We start from the raw sequence: 26,875 nt of genomic DNA on the forward strand, positions 1-26,875 counted from the left end.
GAAGGAGAAGATCCTGTGATCCTTGAACACATGCAGCGGGTAGAGAAAAAAAAAAGAGACAGTGGTATTTAAAAAGACACATTTTATAGAACAATGGGTACACTCTTTTATGGTAAACCTTGCTGTTAACATTACATACATAGCACATGTGCTTTCGTTACAAGGTCGCATTTTGCCTCCCCCCATCGCGTGGCTAACCCCACACCCCTCCCCGTGGCTAACAGCGGGGAACATTTCTGTTCAGCCACAGGCAAACAGCCCAGCAGGAATGGGCATCTCTGAATGTCCCCTTAAGAAAAGCACCCTATTTCAACCAGGTGACCATGAATGATATCACTCTCCTGAGGATAACACGGAGATAAAGAACAGATGTTGTTTGAATGCCAGCAAACATACACTGCAATGCTTTGTTCTGCAATGATTACCACGCCAGGCCAGTAGCATGTAGTCGGGAAAGTGTCCTACCATGGAGGACGGAATAAGGCTGCCCTCCCCAAAAACCTTTTGCAAAGGCTTTGGGAGTACATCCAGAAGAGGTTTATAGAGATGTCCCTGGAGGATTTCCACTCCATCCCCAGACACGTTAACAGACTTTTCCAGTAGCTGTACTGGCCGTGAATGCCAGGGCAAATTAATCATTAAACACGCTTGCTTTTAAACTATGTGTACTATTTAAAAAGGTACACTCACCAGAGGTCCCTTCTCTGTCTGGCGGGTCCAGGAGGCAGCCTTGGGTGGGTTCGGGGTGTACTGGCTTCAGGTCCAGGGTGAGAAACAGTTCCTGGTTGTCAGGAAAACCGGTTTCTCCTCCTCCTCATCTTCCTCGTCCCCAAAACCTGCTTCCGTGTTGCCTCCATCTCCATTGAAGGAGTCAAACAACATGGCTGGCGTAGTGGTGGCTGAACCCCCTAAAATGGCATGCAGCTCATCATAGAAGGAGCATGTTTGGGGCTCTGACCCGAAGCGGCCGTTTGCCTCTCTGGTTTTCTGGTAGGCTTGCCTCTGCTCCCTAAGTTTCATGCGGCACTGCTTCGGGTCCCTGTTATGGCCTCTGTCCTTCTTGCCCTGGGAGATTTTGACAAATTTTTGGCATTTCAAAAACTGAAACGGAGTTCTGATAGCACGGATTCCTCTCGCCATACAGCGATCAGATCCCGTACCTCCCGTTCGGTCCATGCTGGAGCTCTTTTGTGATTCTGGGACTCCATCATGGTCACCTCTGCTGATGAACTCTGCATTCACCTGCAGCTTGCCATGCTGGCCAAACAGGAAATGAGATTCAAAAGTTCGCGGGCCTTGTCCTGTCTACCTGGCCAGTGCATCTGAGTTGAGAGTCACAGTGGAGCACTCTGGTATAGCTCCCAGAGGCAAATACCGTCGCATTGCATCCACACTACCCCAAATTCGACCTGGCAAGGCCAATTTCAGTGCTAATCCCCTTGTCGGGGGTGAAGTAAGGAAATCGATTTTAAGAGCCCTTTAAGTCAAAAAAAAGGGCTTTGTCGTGTGGACGTGTGCAGGGTTAAATTGATTTAATGCTGCTAAATTTGACCTCAACTCCTAGTGTAGATTAGGGCTATATTAATTGAGTTTAATTTTTTAAATTTCATCCCATTACTCTGAGTTCTACCTCTTACCATGCCCTAAATAACTCCTCTCCCTCTTTGTCATTTTGTAGAAGCCTGTTTTGTTGTCTTTTGCCATCACTTAGCCAAGCTTTGAATGTGTGTCTCTTTCAATCTTTCTTTATAATGAATTCCTACACCCTCAATCATTTATGTTGCTTCTCTGAACTCCCTATAGTTTTGTTTACAGCCTTCTGGTACTGCACTACCCAGAGCTGAGCACAGTATTGCTGGAACAGGCTCGTTGCTGCCATGTAGAGCAAGACTGTCATCTTCTTTCTTTGTTACTTGATGCCTTTGCCCAAAATCAAAATGGCCTCATTTGCGTTGCATCACAGTGCACAATCGATCTGAGCCTCTGTGGTGGCTGCCCTTTGTGAGAGTGCAGAGGGGGAGCAGAGTGCAGGGAGGCATGGTTGTACCCAGGCAACTTTTGGCAATATTTGGAGTACTCCAATTTTCTTGACCTGAGTCAGTTTGATTTTAGAGCTGGTTATGGTTTGGGGACTGCCCTGTTCCTCTTGGTCAAAGATCTAGCAATGGAGGAGGCTCTAACGGCAGTCTTCTATACCATTGACCCTGAGGCAGGGTTGACTTGTCTGTGGGCCTTGTCGGGATAGTCACTTTTGAGTAAAAAGAAAAGGAGGACTTGTGGCACCTTAGAGACAAATTTATTTGAGCATAAGCTTTCATGAGCTACAGCTCACTTCATCGGATGCTGTAGCTCACGAAAGCTTATGCTCAAATAAATTTGTTTGTCTCTAAGGTGCCACAAGTACTCCTTTTCTTTTTGCGGATACAGACTAACACGGCTGCTACTCTGAAACTTGTCACTTTTGAGTGGCTCTGTTCTCTCCTTTTCAGTACAGCCCAGAGGGTGCTACTGGACATTTGCTCCCTAAAGTCTTCTATTGGAGGTGATATTAGTGATATTCGTCCAGTATGAAACATCTGGTGGGTGTGGAGTTACTGGGGCATGGAATAGGTGCACTTTTAATGCAAAATGAGAAAGGGGAGCAGCCACTGTTAGGCATGCGTCTTAGGGCTTTGACCACAGACCCTGAGCCAATCAGGACTGTCCTGGGGTGTATACGCTCTGTAGTCCTTCTTCAAATGCCGTGCCTCCTTTCACACTGCTTGGATTGCGAAGTTTCTCCTTACCCCTTGTATTCCACTAATGCTCACATCCCCAGATGGCCCAGAATTTGCTGTTCATGTTATCCATAGTTCTCTTTCAGTTTTATTGTTTCCTAGCTATTTCCAGCCCATTGAATATTGCTCTGGGATTATTTTTCCCTCCATGTTTCAGCTGCTGTTCTCCAGTTGAACCTGTCTAGGCCCTAAATACTGTGGTGTCGGAGCTTCTCAGACACTAATGACTTTATCTTCTCAACACCCCTGTGAGGTAGGGCAGGAATATTATCACTGCTTTACAGCAGGCGGGTTGAGGGAGTAAAGGACTTGTCCAACTTCCAAACTTCATCTTTTAGCTACTGGATCTTGACATGTCTTTGTCTGCAGGTAAAAGAGCCCTCTAAGCATGAGAGAAATTGAACCCAGTCCAGGCTCTTAAACCACAAGATCATCCTTCCATATGTGCAGTTTGTTCATGAAAATGTTAAATAAGACACTCCTACAACTGATCCCTGCTACCTCAGTAGGACACCTGTTCCCACTCAATATACAGTCATTGATGATTTTGCACATTCACATCCATTGGCTCTCCTTGGAAATATCTTTAAGTACAAACATAGCTACATGTAGAAATAACTGGTGCAACTCCAGTTAAGGCTGAGATAAGTTTTGCACTTAATAATACAGAGGTTAATCTTGTTTTAAGATGAACCTCAGCAGAAGAGAAGAATGAGGTGGGATTTGATAGCAGCCTTCAACTACCTGAAGGGGGGGTTCCAAAGAGGATGGAGGTAGGCTGTTTTCAGTGGTGGCAGATAACAGAACAAAGAGCAGTGGTTTCAAGTTGCAGTGGGGGAGGTCTAGGTTGGATATTAGGAAACACTGTTTCACTAGGAGGGTGGTGAAGCACTGGAATGGGTTACCTAGGGAGGTGGTGGAATCTTCTTCCTTGGAGGTTTTTAAAGCCCAGCTTGACAAAGCCCTGGCTGGGATGATTTAGTTGGGGTTGGTCCTGCTTTGAGCAGGGGATTGGAGTAGATGTCCTCCTGAGGTCTCTTCCAACCCTAATCTTCTATGATGATGTATGATAACTACAGAATATCCTCCTCAAAATTGAAGCACTGAATCTTTGAGTATCAGATGAATTTTCTGACCATTTAGAAGTAAATCTGGTTAATCAATGTAGGAGCTAAAATTAATTTAAAATTGGTCCTTTGAGAAATTTAGCACCCACTGCCAGACCATTTTTGTTCCAGATGATCTTAATAATAGCATAACACAGGCACGTCAAACTTCCCATGTAGTTTAAACTCACTGAAATCTTGTGAGTAGGCTACATTTGAAGAATTTTTATTTTAGGATTAGTGCTCTTTTCCCCCTATTCTTCATAATTGAAAAAATGTCTTCTGCAATAGGGGCTAAAGAATAATGTTCTACTATAGAGAAATCCATGAAGAACTGTCTGTCCACTTTCAAACTGGCAGATCCTATTGTTCTCAGTGGTACTGAAATCACAGACTGCCAGTGCATGCCATCCTCGTAATGGCCACCTGTCTCCTGTGGTTTCCAGCGGGACTCCAGGGATGTCTACCCAGCAGCCGGGGGAGTGTGCTTCCAGCACAGGTGGACGGATGTGCACTAGCTCTCATCATGCTGGTGAGCTAAAGATCGCCGTGTGGCTGCGGTGGCACAGGCAGCAGCTCGGGCTAGCTGCCTCGGGACGTACCCTGCGGGTCAGTGAGATTGTACTCGGAGAGCTAGGCTGAGCCGCTGCCCTTGCCACCACAGAGCTAGCACCTGTGTCTGCCCATGTGCGGAAGCGTCCTCCCAGTTGCAGCGTAGACATACTCTGAGAGTTTCTCTCTGCTTCCTGAGGGCCACCATCTTCTCTTGGTTTACTCTCATTTAGAAAAATGGGAGATGAGGGCCATTTTGAAAGATGGCAAGTCTTCATCAGTTTCTGTGAAAAAAATCATCTGCCAGAAACTTCTGGTTATGAAAAATAATGGCAAAATAATAATTAATTCTAAGTTCTTCTCAAAAGCTTCTATTGTACCATCTCTACCCAACAGGGAGGGGAAACGAGGATGTTTGTGTATACGTGGGGGGGTGGGGTGCATTTCCAGACCTGAAAAGAAATCCAGACATGTTATGGTTAGCCTTAACGCTACATTTTCTGGGTTTATAATGCTTGGTTTTGTCATAATTACATCATCTCTATAATGTATTTTACCCTAAATTACTGACACACATTGTCATCTTTAGCTCCGTCTTACCCCAGTTTGTCTGGAAATTGAGAAGGGCTTGCAGTGGAGCCCTAGGTTGAAGTCTGAATTGTGATAGTTCAGAATTCAGCACCTGGCCTTTGCCTCAGTCAGCTGAATAATTTTAAATAATGAAATCCACAGCCTTTACCAATAGTCTGGGATGTCACACCCAGCCTATGGGCACTCAACCTGCCTGACTTATTTATGGACCATGTGCAGTGTTAAGCTTTTGCAGAATCCTGAGCTTTCATTTTTATAACAGTAACTGGCGTGCTGCTGTCTGCCTGAACCTGCACGCAGCCTTGAACAATTACCAAGGTGTGCAATTGCCCCATTAGCCTCACTAGTGAGGACACTAATGTCAGCATGGACCATTTAGTTGCTGATCACTTTAGTGTACGGAAAGGGGAAGGGATGGCAGCGAAGCCCATGGGGGCAGGTAGATTTGCTGTAGGGAAGGAAATGGAGAGGGGATGAGACACACAGACAGGGAAGGAGGAGGGAACCAGAGTAAGGAGGATGGGGAAGGAAGAGAAACGGGAGAGATTGTATGGTCTCTACTGGGGAGTGAGGAATGACACTGAATGGGATAATAATGGACTGATTAAATGAGAATAACTCAACATTTAGCTACTGCATAAGGACCAGATTCTTCCCTTCAGCTCTGTGCAAACCTCCCAGTGTGATCGAGGGGAGTGTGGAGCCCTAAACAGTATACTGACACACAGCAGAATTTAAAATGGAATTTCCCCCCCTCCACTGCAGGAGTTTGACTCCCGTTTTCTAAAAGGAGCATGGCCACTGACAGGTTCTCCATTGCCTCTTTTCACTCCTTCACCATCTCCTTCTGATAACCCCTCCCTGCGTCTTCTCACCTTTTTCTTCCCTTCCAATGCTTTCCTCTTTGTTTCCTAAACCCCCCCATTTGTCTCCACTCTGGGGCTGAACTTTCCTTTCTCTCCAGACCCAAAGAGCTGGATTTGGGCTTCCTCTGTTTTGTTTCTTTTGGTGCTGGTTTTGCAGGATTTGCAGGATTCTCCTTTCCAGCTGATTCCTATTTAGAGCTCGGTTAAACTGTGCAGAATACTATTTAAAAGAAAGGAACGTGTCAAGATGCATTTGTTAGATCACATTTAAAATGAAATAGAATTGAAGGTAGATTTTGTCCAAAGAAAGGAAAAAACCCTGAAAAGCTGTCGAGCCGCAGGAGAAAGCCCCTCCTTTGTTGTCCTCCTGACACTGAAGTGTAATTTTTCATGGTTATTTGGACTGGAAAATGGTGGGGGGAGGTAATGAGGGGAGAAGGGAGAGATGGGCTTGCGATTATTTCCCATAAATGACAACACAATTCCATCACGCTCCACTACAAATATGTTCAGGGATTTTGCCTTTTTTTGCATTTCATGTCTGAAAATAATAGCAATGATCTAGTTCTGTTGAAATTCAAGGGAACAAATCCCTGTTGGATTGTACTGACTTCAGACTTTGTGCCGCGTGCAAGAAAGGGCCATCTCAGGGACCTGAGTGTTGAACTTTCTTTTTTAAAGTGGAATTAAATTATTCAGAAGTATCTTTAGAAACAATTGGTTGTATTTATGATAATGAATCCTCAAAAGTAAACTGAAGAAAAAAAGTCTCACGTTTTGTTAGTTTCCTTTACAGTATCGATAGATCTGTCTCTGGATCACTGGCCAAGAAGATAAGTAGCCCAGCTCATTTTGTTTGAACTACTTTTAGACAGTTTTGTATGTAATGTCTCGTCTCCTATGTTTTAAATAAAAAGAAAAGGAGGACTTGTGGCACCTTAGAGACTAACCAATTTATTTGAGCATAAGCTTTCATGAGCTACAGCTCACTTCATCTAAGGTGCCACAAGTCCTCCTTTTCTTTTTGCGAATACAGACTAACACGGCTGCTACTCTGAAACCTATGTTTTAAGTACTTTTTTGTAGGATATGATGAGTTCAAATAACTAACTAGCACTTTTCCTGTTGGGTAAACATGGTGGTCAGTGAGTGACACTGAAATGGGAGCATTTCTGGCTTTGTGTAGTTTGGAAACGGTCCTTCTTTTTGCAGAACTGTTTTCTAGTGTGATATTTTCTGCAGAGCTAAATTCCTGTCCAACTTGTAGGTTTCCAAAGCAATGCAGACTCTTTCACTGTTCATTCTCAGAACGTAGCTAGCTGTCTGTGGCCCAGATCCATTGAAGTCAATGGGATGCCTCACATGCTTAAAGCTAAACACGTGTGTAAGTATTGACAGGATTGGTCCGAACTCTCTAACAACAAACTGAAATTAAAAGGCGAAGGTGCTGAAATTTCCTCCTCACGCTGTATTTCTCCTGAGGGTTAGACTGCCTCCTCCTCCTTTGCCAGCAGTAACTGCAGCGTTATGGAACAGGCAAGCTTCTCACTCTTGTCTAAACTCCTGTTTTTTCTTGTTTCTGTAAACAGTGGTAAGATCTTCACTACTGTATGCAGAGACACAAATGATCTCTTCTCCAATTATCCCCCCAAACCATGCCAGAGTCTCCACCTCTCTGTTGCTTCAGCCGTTGCCAGAATCCATGGGCAGAGGACTAAATCATTTTAGGATCAGGATTTTAGCACAATGGCTTTTTGTGCAACACTCCTCTTGCTGCAGACATTTTTTGACCACATGCATTTCTTGTCACTCTCCAGGCATGGGATCCCCCAGTGGATTTGGTAAATGAGGTGATACATTTGATTGGTAAAAATAATGATCATACTAATTAAAATGATGTTTTAATGAAAAAGGGAGAGATGCAAATGTGTGACAGAAGAAGGCCAGCCTGCTTTCCTTGAGTGAGAAGCACATGTCAGGGGAGAGTCAAAGGCCATGTCTATTTTGTAGGATGTTAAAATAAAATGACCCCAGCAGCCCTGTCAGAAGCGTCTGCATCTGTCAAGTTTCTCCCTGCGAAAAGGCAAATAAAAACCAAAGTGTTCAACAACAAACATACCTGTTTGTCTGCGCTTGCCCCCCTCTTCAGTGTTCTCTGCCTCCACACTTGCCAGGTTGCTGCAGGAAAGCCTGGTACATGGCTTCAGCTTGGAGGACAGGCCTTTGGGGGCTGTTTTTCAGTTGGGCATTGCGTGCTTTTAACTTGTAGCTGGCATTCTCCTTACTCCTCCTCACAGACGTACCCTTTCTGCACAGACGTACCCTTTGCACATGGCTGCCCCAGAAATAAAGTTATTAACCCAAGAGCAACAAAAGGGTTATTGATTACATCCTGAGGCCCAGTGCTAAATGGTTAGGAATCCCTCCAACTAGGCCCATTACTCTAAGATTTGAGCCCCATGAATCAGTCCTCACATTCTGGACCCTGGTATTTCCCTCCCGTCACTTTGGGCCCTGCTTCTCCTTTGTGTAGCACAGGTGCAGAGTGACCCACTCAAGAAAGCACCACACAGTGTCTTTGGGCCGTCCATCGTATGCATCCTTGCGTCTGTCTGTGCCCGAGGAGGGAAACGGCTCCAACCTGACCAATGCCTCCAACAGCAGGTGACACTCTGCAGGGCCAGCCTTAGGGGAAACAGCACCCTGGGCAAACGTGTATTTTGGCGCACCTGGCCCCCATGGGCGTGGTGCCCCCCTATTTCTCCTCACCCCTGTGGGTGCCCCTTCCCATTGCACCGCCCACACCCTCACCCCTGCACTGTGACCCTGTCGCCCCAACCCTTGCACCCCCGCCGCACCCACATAGGAAAACTGACCTGGATGTATGGAGCGCATGGTATTGCTCCTTGCTCCCCCGAGCCTCCTAAGGGGGCACAGAGGAACGTTGGGGAGTGCAGTATCTGTGTGTCACCGCTTGCCTCCCCCCTCCATAGTCGTCATCCGGAAGAAGCCGGGAGAAATCTGGGCGCCCCCCACAGACCGCAGTCCTCTGCCAGCAGCTTCCGACTCTACCCTGGCAGCACGCACCTCTGTGCTGCCGCACGGCACCCCACCCCCCGACCATGCCTCCCTGATGCTCCGCTCCACACGTTTGGGGCATGGAGGTGAGATCGCTGCCAAAGGGCTGGAAATTGGATTTATGCACATTTCCAAGTAGCTGCATTGTCTCTGCTTCACGTGCAGCTAATCTGCAGCTCAGGACATGTGGAGAACGGTCTTCTGGTAGGCCCTGTCACCAGCACTTAGTCAAATTATTCTCAGGATGCTGCTCTCCGAATGCTGAATCTTGGTCGCTTATGCCTGTTCACTGTCAAATCAAAGGTTAGAAAGCTGTAGGATTGATACTCTAATTTGCAGATTAAAAAGGCCAGAGGACTCCAGCGACAGACTTGCCCTTATATCTGTGCTCCGCAGTCCTCCAGCCATGGAGAGCTCCAGTAACAGACCTGTCCCTATTTCCTCCTCTTTTGCTGATCTAAAGCAGGGTGTGGAAGTGAGTCCCTTGAAACCATTTAGAAATGCTTGGTCAGTATGTATAACAATTTGGATTCATACATTTTCTTGCATCCTGAAAGATTCTAAGATGATTTCCATACTACAGCTAGCAATCCCATTGCCCGCCATTGGGGTGAGGCCCAGCAGCTTTTGAACAGCACAAAACGATAGCACCAGTGGTTTAGAAATCCCTTCATCATGTTAAGCTGCAGGTGGAATCTAGGTAGTTGTTTGGTTATTATCCAAGTTAAGATTTGGCTAGGTTCCCAGGATAACAGCCCACCTCTTACCTCATATGCTGTTGGCTGTTTAATAACTACAAGCAGCCAGAGGCTTGGTTCTAAGGCTTATATGAAAGACATTGCCCCATTAGCCCTCTTATGCACTCAGAGGGAAGAGGGCACCCTTCTGAATTGTCAGCAATGCTTCCTGCTGCATTTAGGTGTCCCTGCAGTGCTCCTATCCAAAGTCCAAATGTTCCATTCTGGACCTGTGACCTGAGAGGACAAGGCACAGCTGGCATGTGGGAGATGGCATAGAATGCAGACCGAGGCTTTCATGGTGCTTTGCTCCTACCCCACAACAGTCGCCCCCTAGAGCTTCTTCACAGGGATTCATTCAGCTGGCCAGAGGGACAGTCCTCTCCATGGTATTGTTACCATTCCACCCACACACACACACACAGTTAGTGGGGCAATTGCATGAAAGCCGATGCTCACTAGGGCAGGGCCACCCCAGCTCAATAAAAACCCTGAGTTGGGGAGTCCTAGTCAGAGCCCCTAGTACACCACATGTCTATGGCGAAGGTGAAAAGATGGGCACAGAGGGCTCTGGCCTCCTGTGGGCCATCCGAAATCCATGGCATGTGAGGGCCAAACGCCCCAGATGTTCCAAAAGGAGAGAAAATGACAATACTTTACATGGGGTCCTCGAGTGCTGATCTGCCCTGACTCTGCTTCATCTGTGAGAGCTAACTGGATTGCAACATCCATCGGTGAATGTGTACTTGAGTAGGGCAGGGCTACCCTGACCTTCTAGTCTGAAATTTCCCTGCCCTTGCTACCACCATTGCATGTTCATGGCTGTGGGAAAGCTTCTCCCTTCAAGTCTAGTGATGGTAAGCACATGCACACGCATCATCACGTGGAGTGGATAGCTCTAGCCTACTGCTGTCACTGGTGCCCGAGGTAGGCTGGCTTTCAGGTCCGTGGGAGGGCACCCTTTTCGTTTCACAGAAGATGCTTTGTGTACAATTAAAACTTGTTTCTGGTAAACCTCATTCCAGGAAAGATGAGCTTTTAACAAAGGGCTTTTGACAGCTGCAGGGTATTTCACTTTTTTAATGCCGAATGAAAAATCAATACATTTTTCTGGGTTATACATATTCAGAACAGGCTTGATATTTCCATTATAATGGAAAATGGGTGTCTGTGCACATCTCGCCTGTCAGAGCTGCACCATTGCATTTTCCAAGCCACTGCTAAATATTTCAAACCTGATTTGATTGTGGTTCATGACAGCTAGTGTTTCTCAGCTCTTGAGCCTGCCGGAGGGAGGGGAGGCAAACACGCTATTTCAGTTCCTTCCCCTCTGCCCCCCCAAAGAAATACCGCTCATCCTTTTGCATCAGAGATGACAGTTTGTTAGGGAAATAAGGCTGAGAGGAAGAGAGAACTGAGGAGACTCAGATTGTTCAGCCTGGCACACTTCCAGTAAGGATTTAGTGACTTCTCTCTGCACTAATTTTAAGCTTTGTTGTCTGGGTTTTGGAAGGGGCAAAAGTGATACATTTTGTTCCTGTGATGTTTGGGGACAGAGGCACATTCTCGCTACTTACTAAACTCAGGGATTTTCTGAATTCTGCTGAGGTCAGAAGATACTTAAATTTTCCAGACTGCTTTTCCTCAGCTCCTTCTCTTTAGTGAATAGTTTAATTTCAAATTAAAAGGAAATGCCGTTGTCCAAAACGATTTATTTGCTAAGGAAGAAAAGACCCATCCTGGGAATTAGCACTGGGGTGGATTTCAAAATTCTGAATAGCAGATTTCCTAGCGTTCCTGCCACCCGGTAATTACTGCTCTTGGTATAAGCCCATTCTCAGGGATTTATAAAATTGTTCCAAGTATATTTATTTATATAGCACCCAGTGTGCACTGGGTACCTCTTGGATAGTGTTAAGGCAGTGGGGCTCATGGCAGGATTTTATTGTTTGTGTTTCAGTGAGACTCAATCTCTCTCATGCAAATTGCTTAGCAGCAGCCCCTGAGTCTGCCCAGTTCCTCTGCCTAGGAAGGGTGAAATTCACTTAACTTTCATAAACCCTGACATGTACAGAGCTTGGGGAAATCCGCTTTGCAGGCTGGGGCCACAGCACAGCTATACCCTCCCCATGCCCTCTACTCCAGCTAATGCACAGGAATAGCAGCTATAGCCCCTCAATGCTATTCGTTAAGGCCCCACACTGCAGATTAAAGAGCACTCCCTGGGATGGCTCTGTCATCCTGGATTCAGCACACCCTGCTCTGCTCCTGTAAATGAGAGGATCAGCATAGAGTTTCTCTCAGACACACAGAGGTTCCCGAATGCAGTGCTGCAGGTGAACTACCTCACGCGGCACAGCGTCCCCTGTGTCTCCTGCACAGGGTGCATGCTCTCTAGTCACAAAGACAGGTTTCAGAGTAGCAGCCGTGTTAGTCTGTATCCGCAAGAAGAAAAGGAGGACTTGGGGCACCTTAGAGACTAACCAATTTATTTGAGCATGAGCTTTCGTGAGCTACAGCTCGCTTCATCGGATGCAAACTGGAAACTGCAGAAGACATTATATACACAGACCATGAAACAATACCCCCTCCCACCCCACTCTCCTGCTGGTAATAGCTTATCTAAAGTGATCACTCTCCTTACAATGTGTATGATAATCAAGTTGGGCCATTTCCAGCACAAATCCAGGTTTTCTCACCCTCCGCCCCCCACACACAAACTCACTCTCCTGCTGGTAATAGCCCATCCAAAGTGACCACTCTCTTTACAATGTGTATGATAATCCAGCTGGAAATGGCCTACCTTGATTATCATACACATTGTAAGGAGAGTGATCACTTTAGATAAGGTATTACCAGCAGGAGAGTGGGGTGGGAGGAGGTATTGTTTCATGGTCTCTGTGTATATAATGTCTTCTGCAGTTTCCACAGTATGCATCCGATGAAGTGAGCTGTAGCTCACGAAAGCTCATGCTCAAATAAATTGGTTAGTCTCTAAGGTGCCACAAGTACTCCTGTTCTTTCTAGTCACAAAGTGGGTGGGACTCAATTAGACTAACAAACTGAGCAGATGTCTCCCGCTTAAAATGTTACTGACTCTTCAGATACTCAGCAAAGACACAGTTTTCTCTCAGAGATCTGCATGGCCATGACTGAAGGCTCAAAGTCGAGCTGTTTTTGAGTTATAAGCGTGAGGGGAAATGGGACAAGGGTTTGGGTTTTTTTGTTTTTTTTTTCCAAGTGAAAGAATGTAGGAGAGTGCTTTAAGCACACAGTGACCAGTGAGATTTTGCTCAAGCTTTAGGTGCATCAGAAAGTTGTGAACATGTGAAAGTAGCGGATGGGAATGGACACCAAGTGTGGCGAGTACTTGCTATAGTATAAGGTGACACAAGTGCCTTCATTGTTTTTACAGGGACTTTTGCCCCTAACTAATCAGAGGATCGGCTGTCTTTAGTGGTTTGGCACTGGACACTCTTGCCCTAGAGGAGGATGAGCATTCCCCTCAGCTGCAGGGCTCTCCCATTGGCCAGCTGAGCTCAGCAGAAGGGTCAGCTCTGTCTTGCCATTGAAGTGTGACTATAGCATAAGTACAATCTGACATGAGGATATTCTAGCCAATTCTAATGAAAGGAAATTACACATCAGAAACCCTTCAGTGTTACTGCACGTGAGAGTTCAAGAGAAAGGGGGTGAGGGAAGAAGCTGGGAGTGGACAACTAGGGATGGATCACTTGATGACTGCCTGTTCTGTTCATTTCCCCTGGGGCACCTGGCATTGGCCACTGTCGGAAGACAGGACACTGGGCTAGATGGACCCTTGGTCTGACCCAGTGTGGCCGTTCTTAAGAGCAGCCCCCTCCCCATTAGTCATGTAACTGGCCTTGTTCGTTCAGTAATATGCCCCATGAAATGCAAGAGGAAAGAAGGATGCAAAAGCCCTGACTCAAAAGTTTACAGGAGGTTCTCTTCCGTCTCTGAGAATAGCTGTTGGAACAGTCACTTGGGCACTCCAGATCCAGAGACCTCATCAGAGAGAGAATTTTGAAATAGGTGCTTGGCAAGGAGGAAAGACCCTGTTTCTTTTTTACGTTGACATTTGGGGGTTTGCTCTTTTCTCTGTTGAAAGGAGACACCTTGACACTAAAAACTGGATCAAATCATTGGTCTTAACTCTGGTCTAATATCTTAACTCTGCTAGTGGCCAATTCCTGATATTTCAGACAGAGGTTGTCAATTATTTTTTTGTCAAGGTCCAAATTTCTCAGTCAAGGTATAGTCAAGATCCAGACTCGAGAAAATAATAAAATATAACAATAATAAGTAAATAAAAGGATTTTGGGGTCTATTCAAAAGTGTCTGGTGGTCTGGATTTGGCCTACAGTCCGCCTGCTCCAGAGGAAGGCGAAAAACCCAACAGTAGTGCATCTAGTAGCTAGTTACGAAGTGCTGCACGGGAAACTGAGGGAATCTCCATCCTGACTGTCCAAATGATCAGCTCATCCCCTGAAGCCTGTGGTAACTACCCAACATATAGATCTGGTATCTACACTTCTGAAAATACTAGATGGAAAGGGGCTGTGGGGAGCTGTGAACCTGTTCTTTTACCCCTGGGCTATACTACTAGAGTAGGTTTCAGAGTAGCAGCCGTGTTAGTCTGTATCCGCAAAAAGAAAAGGAGGACTTGTGGCACCTTAGAGACTAACCAATTTATTGGAGCATAAGCTTTCGTGAGCTACAGCTCACTTCATCGGATCCTCAAATAAATTGGTTAGTCTCTAAGGTGCCCCAAGTCCTACTAGAGTAGTAGATCTCAGCTCCACCGTTGCTGGAATGTCCCTGTGCAAGGAGCATTCCAGGGTGGGCTGAAGGAGGGGAGGGGCTGTGTCATGGATGGGAAGAGACAAGACAGGAGCATTCTTATGCTTCAGTGATTCTGCACCCCTGCTTTGTCCATAGGGGTCATTCCAACAGGGGAGCCACGTTAAGACAGTGGTCAGGGCTGCCTCAGTCTGTGCAGGGAACCAAATGAGCCACCAGGGGTCCTGGAGAGGCTTGTGCCAGCAAATGGAAGAATATATCCTTCAGTGTTTTATCCACCACCTCTCCTATTTAAAAGCAACCAACCTTCACAAAAATTCTGTTCTGTGAGAAGGAAAATCAGTTCTGCAACCTCATCCCGTTCCCTCTGCCTCATCCAGAGCTGTCTGATCCAGGAAGCAGACATGATTTGGGTCTCAGAAGAGCAAGCTTTCCAGTGACAGGGGCTTGGTGAATTCCTACTACACATTACTGTCTGGTGGCTTTCTTTTTAAGTAGCTGAGCAATAAAATGAACTGCCTTCATGTCAGTGGGGCTGGGCACTGAGAAGGGGAGAGGAATTTGCTGTTTGTATCCTTGCTTTTTAATCATTTTTCTACCTTTATAGTTATTCATAGCTCACATTTTCCCAGTTACTGTCAGCCTAGGCTTTCATCCATTTAAAGAGCTCTGAGCTCTTTTTTTCCCCCTTGATGGTGGTGGTGGTGGTATAAAGACAGATGGTGTAACTGCTTATGAATGTCCTATTTTATTTCCCCAGAACCAGACGGTTCACTTGAAGACATATATTATTTCCACATGCTCAGGTTAGGCAGCCCAGACAGTGTCTGAACCCAGCGGCTGGCTACCCCTTCCTCCTCTCCATGCAGATGGTGACACCTTTAGGTCACAGGTGGAACTGCATGAAGGCTCTGCACATCAGGCTTATCTTTGTTAGCTACGGAGGATGTTGCAGCTTCATTGTAGCTGAGGAAAGCTTTAGGTTTTTAGAGTAGCAGCCGTGTTAGTCTGTATCCGCAAAAAGAACAGGAGTACTTGTGGCACTTTAAGCTTTCGTGGGCTACAGCCCATTTCATCGGATGCATAGAATGGAACATATAGTTAGATAGATAGATAAATATATACACACACACACACATACAGATAAGTTGGAAGTTACCATACAAACTGTGAGAGGCTAATTAGTTAAGATGAGCTATTATCAGCAGGAGAAAAAAACTTTTACAGTAATAGTCAAGATGGCCCATGTAGACAGCTGACAAGAAGGTGTGAGGATACTTAACATGGGGAAATAGATTCAATATGTGGAATGACCCAGCCACTCCAAGTTAATGGGATCTAGTTTGCATATTAATTCAAGCTCAGCAGTTTCTCCTTGGAGTCTGTTTTTGAAGCTTTTCTGTTGCAAAATTGCTACCCTTAAATCTTTTACTGAGTAGCCAGAGAGGTTGAAGTGTTCTCCTACTGGTTTTTGAATGTTATGACTTCTGATGTCAGATCTGTGTCCATTTATTCTTTTGCATAGAGACTGTCTGGTTTGGCCAGTGTGCATGGCAGAGGGGCATTGCTGGCACATGATGGCATAGATCACCTTGGTAGATGTGCAGGTGAACGAGAACCTGATGGCATGGCTAATGTGATTAGGTCCTATGATGGTGTCACTTGAATAAATATGTGCACAGAGTTGGCATCGGGCTTTGTTGCAAGGATAGGTTCCTGGGTGGTGTGTGGTTGCAGGTTGGGAGCTGTCTGTCAGCGAGATCTGGTCTGTCTCCCAAGATCTGTGAGAGTGAGGGATCATTTTTCAGGATAGGTTGTAAATCTTTGATGATGCGCTGGAGAGGTTTTAGTTGGGGGTTGAAGGTGATGGCTAGTGGCGTTCTGTTATTTTCTTTGTTGGGCCTGTCCTGTAGTAGATGACTTCTGGGTACTCTTCTGGCTCTGTCAATCTTTTTTTTTTTTTTTCACTTCAGAGGTGGGTATTGTAGTTTTAAGAATGCTTGATAGAGATCTTGTAGGTGTTTGTCTCTGTCTGAGGGATTGGAGCAAATGTGGTTGTATCTTAGAGCTTGGCTGTAGACAAAGGATCGTGTGGTATGGTCTGGATGGAAGCTGGAGGCATGTAGGTAGGCATAGCTGTCAGTAGGTTTCCGTATAGGGTGGTGTGTATGTGGCCATCACTTATTAGCACTGTAGTGTCCAGGAAATGGATCTCTTGTGTGGACTGGTCCAGGCTGCGGTTGATGGTGGGATGGAAATTGTTGAAATCATGGTGGAATTCCTCAAGGGCTTCTTTGCCATGAGTCCAGATGATGAAGACGTCATCTATGTAGCACAAGTAGAGTAGGGGCATTAGGGGATGAGAGCTGAGAAAGCGTTGTTCTAAGTCAGCCATAAAAATGTTGGCATACTGTGGGGCCATGCGGGTACCCATAACAGTGCTGCTGACTTGAAGGTATATATTGTCCCCAAATATGAAATAAGTGTGGGTGAGGACAAAGTCACAAAGGTCATGACAAAGGTTTGTCACTGGTCCCCCTGTTTAACCTTGAGCAAGTCACCAACCTTATCTGTGCCTCAAGTTTTCTGTTCTGTGAAATGGGGCTGGGGATGCTTTGCCCACCTTCTTAAAGTGCTTTGAGGAGCTGAGAGGAAGTGCACATTGTATTTTACCAGGAGGATTCTAGGCTATTTCCTTGTCTGTCTAGTTAAGCAATTCTAGTTTATGTATCACTGGAGTGTCTTGGAACCAGTCACTATGGAGAATGTTAATTTGGGATAGAAAAAAGCAAAGACTTGATATTCAAATATTTTTTTAACGAAGACCATAAAATCAGTTAACTTTTTAACTCCTGCTTTTTAGCCCTGCTTCCCCAGTTAAACAGAAACCTTCTCCACACCTTGGCTTACAGCTTCTCTTAGGCAGTAACAAAGAGATGAATTTTTCTCAATTTTTCCCTGAAGTGAGGGGAATTATGGAATTTCAGTTCCCAACTATGAATCCAAATGCTGATTCCACAGTTCTTCCCTCCAGCAAACTCACTGCTGCTCAGCCCACAAGGGGACAGTTTCTGCATCAGTAATTTGTAGTATTGTAATTTTCTGCATATCACTGAAAAATGTCTTTGTCGAAGGATACCATCCACCAGGCATTTGACACTGGGAATCTGAGCTTCCCAGCACAAGACCCCTGCAACTCTCACAGCTCTAAAGAATTTTGACCTGCAGAGCGGTGGTAGTGAGGTAGATTATGAGCCACGCTCCCTGTTAGACATCATGGGCTACCCCTTCTATCCATCGGCCTCAGGGGAGCATTTTCCAAAGCACCTCAGTCCCATTTTCAGAAGAACCATAGCCACTTACAAGCCTGGGTCCCCATTGGAAGTCGATGGAACTTGGGCTAAGTCATATAGAAGTCTGTGAAAATTGCATCCTGTACCTTCAAGCAAATGGCTTGTGTTTGGCCAGCAGCGCCTAGAGTGCCAAGTAGAGAAAGTTCCCAGTGTGGAGCAGTCACGCCCAAGTCAACCCCTTGTCAGAGTCAATTTTGAAAGCCCTTGTTAAAAAGCCCCCTTTGCCAGTGGCTACTAATGTACTTCTGACAGAGCTGGTGAAAGCTGCATGTGAACCATTCCATTCCTGTAAGCTTATGTTGCTTGTATGGTGGCTCGTTTCCCTAATGGTAACCTTCCGTTTACAGGGTGAGTGATCCTCAGGCTCTAGTGATTGACCCAGCTTTTACTGGAGGAGGTACTGTGAACTCATCCATGAGACTCCTTACCAAAGCGGTGGTAGAATTCCTCCTTAATGAGCCTAATTGTCCTGCCAACATTCACTTTCTTTTTTGATTGACTGGAAAAAATTGTTAGACATGCAAAAAGAGCATGTTCGCTTGTCATCCCCTCAATCTAATGTCACAGTTTATTCCCTTTTCTGTTGGTGGTAAAGCTTGTCTACATGAGCATTTAGTTCACTGCAAACAAGGATGTGAATCTGCCTTGTGTAGCCTGCCACCGGCCAAGTATTCTTGTGAACCTGCTGTGTCAAATAGGACTAGATCAAAGCACGTTAATGAACTGCTAGTGTGCATCAGTAGGGTCCAGACAGACAGCTAGTCTGCGGCAAGCTTCACACTCCAACTTGCTGCAAACTAATTGTTTGTGTAGACAAGCCCTCAGACTGTTCTCTCTTACGCTATGTCTACACTGGCAGTTGAGCGACAAAAGGTGCTCCCCTCCCACCCCGCCAAATACAAAAGTTTTGCCATGGCAAGAGTCAGTATAAACAGTGCGTTGTCAGCAGGAGCGCTCTCCTGTCAACGATGAATGCTGCTCGTTAAGGGTGGAAGGATTTTGTTGGCAAAAGTGCTGACAAACAGCAACTACACTGCCTGACTTTTAGCGACATGGCTGTGTTGACACGGTCGCTAAAAGCTGTGTAGTGTAGACAAAGCCTTAGTGAGTCTGTTCCTCTTCGCTAAAGCCATTGGAAAGGTTGCCATTTCTCACTAGCTTGTTTGGGTTCTGTGGGATGGGGACAGTTTCTGACAAAGTTGTGCATGTCTGAAGTCCCAGTTTTTTCGTATTCGACGTGGGCCTGTCAGTGCTTAGCGTTCTCTTGATGAAGTCTTGCTCTGTTGTGGATTAATACCTGCTTTTATGGCTCCCATTCCCCTAGTGTCTGATGGACTGTGTGTGTGTATTTAAAGGGCAGGTAAGGATGTGTGTAGAGAACAGGGGAGCTTGGCTAGAAACTAATTGAACTGTTGCTTTAAGAAATATCTCAAAACTAACTTTATGATCCAGTTGTTGGACAATCTTGTTGAAAGTCTGTATAAATAAAAGCAAGATAGCCAAGCACGGCTGGACCTAGAAAAGATGGTGCACGTGTCTCCATATCCTCCAGTTTGTTTCAGCAATTGCCTCTTCTCAGATTATATGTGCATGGAGAAGCAAGGATTGTACTATTTCCTTAAAAGGAATTCTCTTTGGACTTGGGGATCATTTTTGGTTCATAAATGACCTTGCTGGAATTTTGTCAGTGGGTATGAACAGCATAGGAGGGGCAGGGTCCTCATTTCACTTCCCCACATGGTATGTTTCCCTAGGGACTCTTGCTTTTCTTAAGTTTCTCCTTCACTCAGGCAGCAGGTTTCTTTTCACCATGTGAAGTGCTGCAGCCTGTTGCCTAGAGAAGTGACTGTTCCTGGAAATAGTCCTTGTATGTTTTCTCTGCGGTGATTAGTGTTGGGTAACTGTGAGTAGTTCCCACCTGACGGGATCTTGTGGGATATACAAAGGTCAGGTTGTTGGCAGAAAAGTTCCAGCCACATCCAGGACTGGGAATGTTGAAACTGCAAAGTGCATTCTGCCAGGTGTGTCATAGGTAGACAGCCCTGTCTGTCAGACACAGAATCTTCCCAGTTACAGAGAACAGGACATCCCTGGAAAGCGAATTAGTGACGACAGCACTCCTTTTCCTGTTGCTAGAATTTCACTGTTCTTTGAGCTCTACTGACATTACATCCAGCCTTGAGACTGCGTGTGTTTGTTTCTTGGAATGTCCCAAACAGTTCTGTGCTTGCAGTCTGAAATATGGGTAGGTGGAAATCTATTTGAGATTGGTCCTCAGCAGAGTAGCTTGAACTGACCAGGCAAGAAACTACTAGCACTGTAGGTTCTGAGGACCCCCAGACACCATAGAAAATAACCAAGCAATCCTAGTTGATGAATGTGAGGGAACTCAACCCAGCATCTGTCAGTTTAGCCAGGTCCTTCGGTAAGTTCTTGTCACAAAGCAGTCCTGGGAGAGGGGAATCGGAACCACTGGAAGCCCAGTTCTATATATACATCACAAAATTAGCTGCTGCCGAGCTCTTTGAGTGAGAGACTCACTCCTGTTTCTCTACTTCTGCTTTTATTTTTTTCCCCTTTGCTTCTTACATTTCAGAAGAGTCAGTTGAAGATGTGGAAGGGCTGAATGAGACACCAGCTGATCCAGAAGAGCCTACTAAAGAGCAAGAGAGTGGAGGTGACAAGGACCAAAACAAATGGACAGGTGGGTTTTGCTTTCATTCCTATCCCAAGTCCAGCTAGCCTTGAGGATAGATAGATGGTTAGCATGGCTTATAAGGGCACCTCAGCTGATGCCTTGTTCAGCTCTGTAAATCTGGGCCTTCATATTTCTTCCATTTGATTTTATTTGAAGAAGGACTTACAAACTCCATAAAATTTTCAAACAGATATTTCAACTTCCATCCATTAACCTTCCTCGTTCATTTTTTTGTTGAAAATATGTCCCCTTCCAGCCGCCTCCTCCTGCCTGAAGTTACTAATTCAGTGCCCAAAAGCGTGCTAGGCTTTACAAACAGTTATGAGAGAGTCCCTATCCCGAAGTGTTTTCTAGAGACATAGCATGATGGGAAAGGAGGTCACGAAAATGGTGAGTTACGCGGTCATTCTGCAAATTAGCAGGAAAGACAGGGGAAAACAGAAAGTTACAGGTAAAGCAAACTGTTGCTTTGCTTGAAAGGTCTATTCAGGTGACACCATCAACATGGCATAAGAAGTCATGCTCACAGCACTCCTGTCACTAACACTTTGTTCGTGAGACCAACAGTACATTCGTTTGTTTTCTCACCATTTACTATTTGTATTGCAGTGTCCCCCGGGTACGTCTGTACTGCAGTAAAAGATCCGCGACTGGCCAAGTCAGCTGACTTGGGCACACAAGGCTCAGGCTGCGGGGCTGTAAAATTGTTCAGGCTCAGGCTGGAGTCCGGGCTCTGAGACTCTCCCCCCCCGCATGGGGTCCCAGAGCTTGGACTGCAGCCTGAGCCCAACATCTACACGGCAGTTTTATAGCCCCCAGCCTGAGCCCTGTGAGCCCGTCAGCTGACTCGGGCCAGCCGCAGCTGTGTTGTGGATCTTTATCGCAGTGTAGACATGCACTGTGCAGACATAACAGTGAGACTCCCCCTGCCCCGAAGAGCCTGCAATCTGGCCATTTCATAGAATCATAGGACTGGAAGGGACCTCAGGAGGTGGTCCGGTCCAGTCCCCAGCACTCATGGCAGGACAAGGCATTATGTAGACTTCCTGCTTGTTTACTTTTTGCTAGAGTTGTACAAAATTTTGACACCACAATTGAAAATAGATGTATTTTTGCTTGTGAGAAGTCAAAAATGTCTCTCTTTGGAAAATCTGTGCTCATTAGAAATGGAGAAATAAGCAGTTTGAGGGTCACTGCCACTCCCGGGAATAGGGTCACTGACCCACTAAAGAAACATTTTTTTTAAATCCTTTTTGCCTTTGGGCAGAAAACAATTTCAGGTTTGTCCTCTTAGCAGGCAGGTAGCAGTTCCCCTTGGCAGCATGGTTGTGCTGACCATTCTGTTTACTTGCAGGTAGGGGAATTGAGAGGGATTCTCATTTCCCAGCATCCAAGTCTGAGCAGTTCTGGCTCTCTTTCCTGGCAAACAGAGAGGAACCCAGCGATTCCCCCTTAGGGTTATTTATGCTGCTGATCTAAAATGTTCCCCTTCCTCAAGGTAGCCAAAGAGAAATACAGATGTTTGGCCCCATTTACTCTGTCTTTCATGGCCAGCACAGAGAGAGAGCACATAGCTCTTCTGCAGGCTGCCATCTCCAGTATAGTTCCCATCCTGTTTACAGCTGCTTCTCAATGAACCACAACTGAAGGCCACAGGTCTCTGCAGTGCATACAGTCTTACTGTGGTGGGGTATTACGATCTCTGCTTTCACCTCCAGGAACAGTTTTGATTCTTTCACTTTCGAAGGACACGTCAAGACTGGGAAAATAGGTTTTGTTTTAACAGATTACGACTCATTTTCCAAGTCTAGACAAGCCTCAACGAGCATGCAGAAATGTTTGTGAATCTGTTGTATGCAGTCCTCCTCCTTCGTCTCCCTCAGCTTGAACAAAATGGTGCATGAAGGAGACCCAACTGATGACAGTCCTTTTCCAAAGCCCCTCCTGCGAGGCTGTGTATCTCCAGGGAGAGAGATAAGTCTGGCATGGATTAGAAACTGACTAAAATACAACAAAAAGAAGAAATAAACGATTAGTTTTCACCATGGCAAAAGGTTAACAGTGGAGTTCCATACTAAGACAGTGTTGTCTGATTTATTGAGAACAGGAAAATGGGGTCAAGGGTCAGGTGGCAAATGTGCAGGTGACAGAAAGTTAGGTAGGCTAGAGAAGACTGTGAGGAACTTCAGAAGGGACCTACTTAAACTGTAAGCTCTGAGGGGCAGGGACAATCCTGTTGCTAAGTATTTGTACAGTGAGTAGTACAATGGGACCCTGCCCGCTGGTTAGAGCCCCCAAAACACAACCACAATACAAATAATTAATCATCATCAACCTGGGCAGCAAGATTGAAGGTGAATGAAATTCAGTATCAACAAATGCAAGGGAAGCACATTGAAAAGACTACTTGAACTATTTGTAAATGTTAATATATTCGAAATTATCTCACGGTGCTGGCGCACTGGTATTCGTAGCACTGCCGGAGAAAGTTTAAATTTTTAGATAGTTTTCAGTTATATGTTTAAGAAATCATGTGAAAAAATTGAAGTCATGTAAAACTTTTTTTTCCACGCACAAAATCTAAATGTTGGACTTAAACTTTTAAGGCTCCTTGTATTATCATTTTCCTGTGAAATTTGTAGCCCATGTTCAGTGTAAGTGCCATGTAAACAATAAATACTAAAACCAATGTATAGCACCTCTAAGCTTTGCTTAGTGTAAAAGTTCTCTAAAAGGAAATAAGCTCTACTGTGTTAGGCCTCACCGCTATAACTGGCTCTACATAGGCCAGTCCCTGTGCTTCCACAGAGCCCCAGGAACTCAGTGGGGCTCTGGCTCTGGCCAGAGACTGTAGCAAGGTCAGGGACACTGAGTTTAGTGAGATTTAAGAACATGCTTAAATGCTTTGTTGAACTGGGGCCCTAATTTTGTACATGTAATAAAAATACCCCACATTATTCAAACCAGAGAAACACTGAAACCTTTTCTTACTTACTGGAGCAGCGTAGCAGTGTGGTTGTAGCCATGTTGTCCCAGGATATTAGCCGGACAAGGTGGGTGAGCTCTGTGTGGCTCCAAAGCTTGTCCCTTGCACCAACAGAAGTTGGTCCAGTAAAAGATATCGCTTCACCCACCTTGTCTCTGTAGGTGAACAGAGCAATTGTAATTTTACATCTTAGTCCATTCTGCTTCCAGAATCCCCTTGAAGGCAATGGAAGATCAGGGCAAGGAGGAAATGCAGGTTCAAGCACTTGCAAGCCAGTGAACATGGGTTTGGCCTGAAAATCAAGAGACTCTGCTTCTGTTCCTGATTGATTATTTATTTATTTACTTATTTGTATTATGGTAGCACCCCGAAGCTGTAGTCGTGCACAGGACCCCACTGAGCTAGGCACTGTACAAACACAGTCCCTGCTCCAGTGAGCTTACGGTCTAAGTGTAAGACAGGAGACAACAGATAGATGCAGATGGATGTGGGAATACAAGGAAACAATGAGACAAGATTGTTCAGCTGTGATTTCAGCACACTGGCAGCGTAACCACTGTCAAGCTCTTTTCAAGGCATCATGGCAAAGGAGGGTTTAGAGGAGGGATTTGAAGGCTGATTAAGACATCGCTTTCCGGACGTTTACAGAGAACTTCTTCTAAGAATGAAGGGCAGCAAAAGAGTGACGGTGCTTGTTTAAAAATTTAACAAGTGGACAAGGCAGGCTGACAGCATGATCTAATCCAAGGCAGGCATCCACCTTTTGATAATGAGAGATGATAGGTTGGGTGAGGACAGGTAATGAAGGGACTTGAAACTGAAGATAAGTAGCTAATGTTTGATGCCATAGAGAAGAAGGAGGAGGAGGGATGCAAGTAGAGGAGTGACATGGTCAAAGCAACAGACTAGGAAAATGACCTCTGTAGCTGTGTTCTGGATCTGAGCAGAGCAAGACTGCATTCTCAAGGCCAGAAAGAAGGATGTTGCATTGAGATGTGAGATAATGACAGCTTGGGTGAGATTCTGTAGCCATATGAATAGATAGGAAGGGGCGGTATCTTAGAATCGGCAAGATTTAGATACAGCCTAAATGTGAAGACCTAGAGGAGATGATGCCTTTCTTACAGGCCTGAGTGACAGACAGTATGGTGGTGTTATCCACGGTGATTGAGAAAGGAGGGAATAGGAAGAGCTTTTGAGGGGGAGAGTAGGAACTCCATCGACTCATTATGTGACTCTTCAGAATTTACTTAACCTTTTTGTGCCTCAGTTTCCCACCTCTAGACTGAATAATTACCCACCTTAGTAAAGCACTGTGAGATCCTCTGATGAACAGCTGCTGTGTAACTTATAACCATTATTCGTTTTATTGCTGGAGCAGAGTGAAAAGTGTCCGTGAACACTGCAGCTGGCTGCCTTTGACCACTCAGCATGTTGTGCCAGCATGAAACCTTTGTAAGATATTTGCGATGAAATGGAAAAGACTCAGCACTTTAGGTTTCTCTGTTTCATGGCAAATTTATAAAAAAATTTCCAGTTTCAAAACAAGTCTGGAAAATTGTCTTTTTTTAAAATTTGTAAATAGAACAAATTATTCTTGTCCCATGTTCAAGTAACATTCTCCCCCACCCAAAAAAAAAAAATCAAAATCTTTTGTGCATAATGATGAGTTTTCAAATCAAAATACAAAATTTAGAATTTTTGCATATTTTGATGTGGATGAGGGGAAAGCCGTGGACGTGTTGTTCCTTGACTTTAGCAAAGCTTTTGAGTCAGTCTCCCACAGTATTCTTGCCAGCAAGTTAAAGTAGTATGGGCTGGATGAATGGTGGATAGAAGGTGGATAGAAAGTTGGCTAGATTGTCGGGCTCAGCAGGTAGTGATCAATGGCTCCATGTCTAGTTGGCAGCCGGTATCAAGTGGAGTGCCCCAAGGGTCGGTCCTGGGGCCGGTTTTGTTCAGTATCTTCATAAATGATCTGGAGGATGGTGTGCATGGCACCCTCAGCAAGTTTGCAGATGACGCTAAACTGGGAGGAGAGGTAGATACGCTGGAGGGTAGGGTTAGGATACAGAGGGCCCTAGACAAATTAGAGGATTGGGCCAAAAGAAATCTGATGAGGTTCAACAAGGACAAGTGCAGAGTTCTGCACTTAGGACGGAAGAATCCCATGCACCGCTACAGACTAGGGACCGAGTGGCTCGGCAGCAGTTCTGCAGAAAAGGACCTAGGGGTTACAGTGGATGAGAAGCTGGATATGAGTCAACAGTGTGTCCTTGTTGCCAAGAAGGCCAATGGCATTTTGGGATGTATATGTAGTGGCATTGCCAGCAGATCGAGGGACGTGATCGTTCCCCTCTATTCGACACTGGTGAGGCCTCATCTGGAGTACTGTGTCCAGTTTTGGGCCCCACACTACAAGAAGGATGTGGAAAAATTGGAGAGAGTCCAGCAGAGGGCAACAAAAATTATTAGCAGGCTGGAACACATGACTTATGAGGAGAGGCTGAGGGAACTGGGGATGTTTAGTCTACGGAAGAGAAGAATGAGGGGGGATTTGATAGCTGCTTTCAACTACCTGAAAGGGGGTTCCAAACAGGATGGCTCTAGACTGTTCTCAATGGTAGCAGATGACAGAACGAGGAGTAATGGTCTCAAGTTGCAGTGGGGGAGGTTTAGATTGGATATTAGGAAAAACTTTTTCACTATGAGGGTGGCGAAACACTGGAATGTGTTACCTAGGGAGGTGATAGAATCTCCTTTCTTAGAGGTTTATAAGGTCAGGCTTGACAAAGCCCTGGCTGGGATGATTTAACTGGGAATTGGTCCTGCTTCGAGCAGGGGGTTGGACTAGATGACCTTCTGGGGTCCCTTCCAACCCTGATATTCTATGATTTGATAGCTGCTTTCAACTCCCTGAAAGGGGGTTCCAAAGAGGATGGCTCTAGACTGTTCTCAGTGGTAGCTGATGACAGAACGAGGAGTAATGGTCTCAAGTTGCAGTGGGGGAGATTTAGGTTGGATATTAGGAAAAACGTTTTCACTAGGAGGGTGGTGAAACACTGGAATGCGTTACCTAGGGAGGTGGTAGAATCTCCTTTCTTAAATATTTTTAAGGTCAGGTTTGACAAAGCCCTGGCTGGGATGGTTTAGTTGGGGATTGGTCCTGCTTTGAGCAGGGGGTTGGACTAGATGACCTCCTGAGGTCCCTTCCAACCCTGATATTCTATAATATGAATCCAGTCATTTCTAGAAGTTTTGGCAAAAAGCAAAATTCTGGGGTCATAAAATGGGCCACAATGAAATTACA

The 26,875-nt window shown here is 45.5% G+C and overlaps 1 protein-coding gene across 3 annotated transcripts in view; it reads left to right on the forward strand.

Moving 5' to 3' along the window:
* ZFHX3 (zinc finger homeobox 3) overlaps nt 1–26,875 on the forward strand; it is a 279,269-nt gene that overhangs the window by 207,540 nt on the left and 44,854 nt on the right. For all 3 annotated transcript variants that reach the window (XM_084644865.1, XM_084644864.1, XM_084644863.1), the window contains one exon: nt 20,478–20,585. In XM_084644865.1, the coding sequence (XP_084500991.1) occupies nt 20,478–20,585 (108 nt within the window). The remainder of the gene's footprint in view (nt 1–20,477; nt 20,586–26,875) is intronic.

This window comes from Lepidochelys olivacea, assembly GCF_965140295.1.
Source record: "Lepidochelys olivacea isolate rLepOli2 genome assembly, chromosome: 12".
Taxonomy (NCBI): Eukaryota; Metazoa; Chordata; order Testudines; family Cheloniidae; genus Lepidochelys; species Lepidochelys olivacea.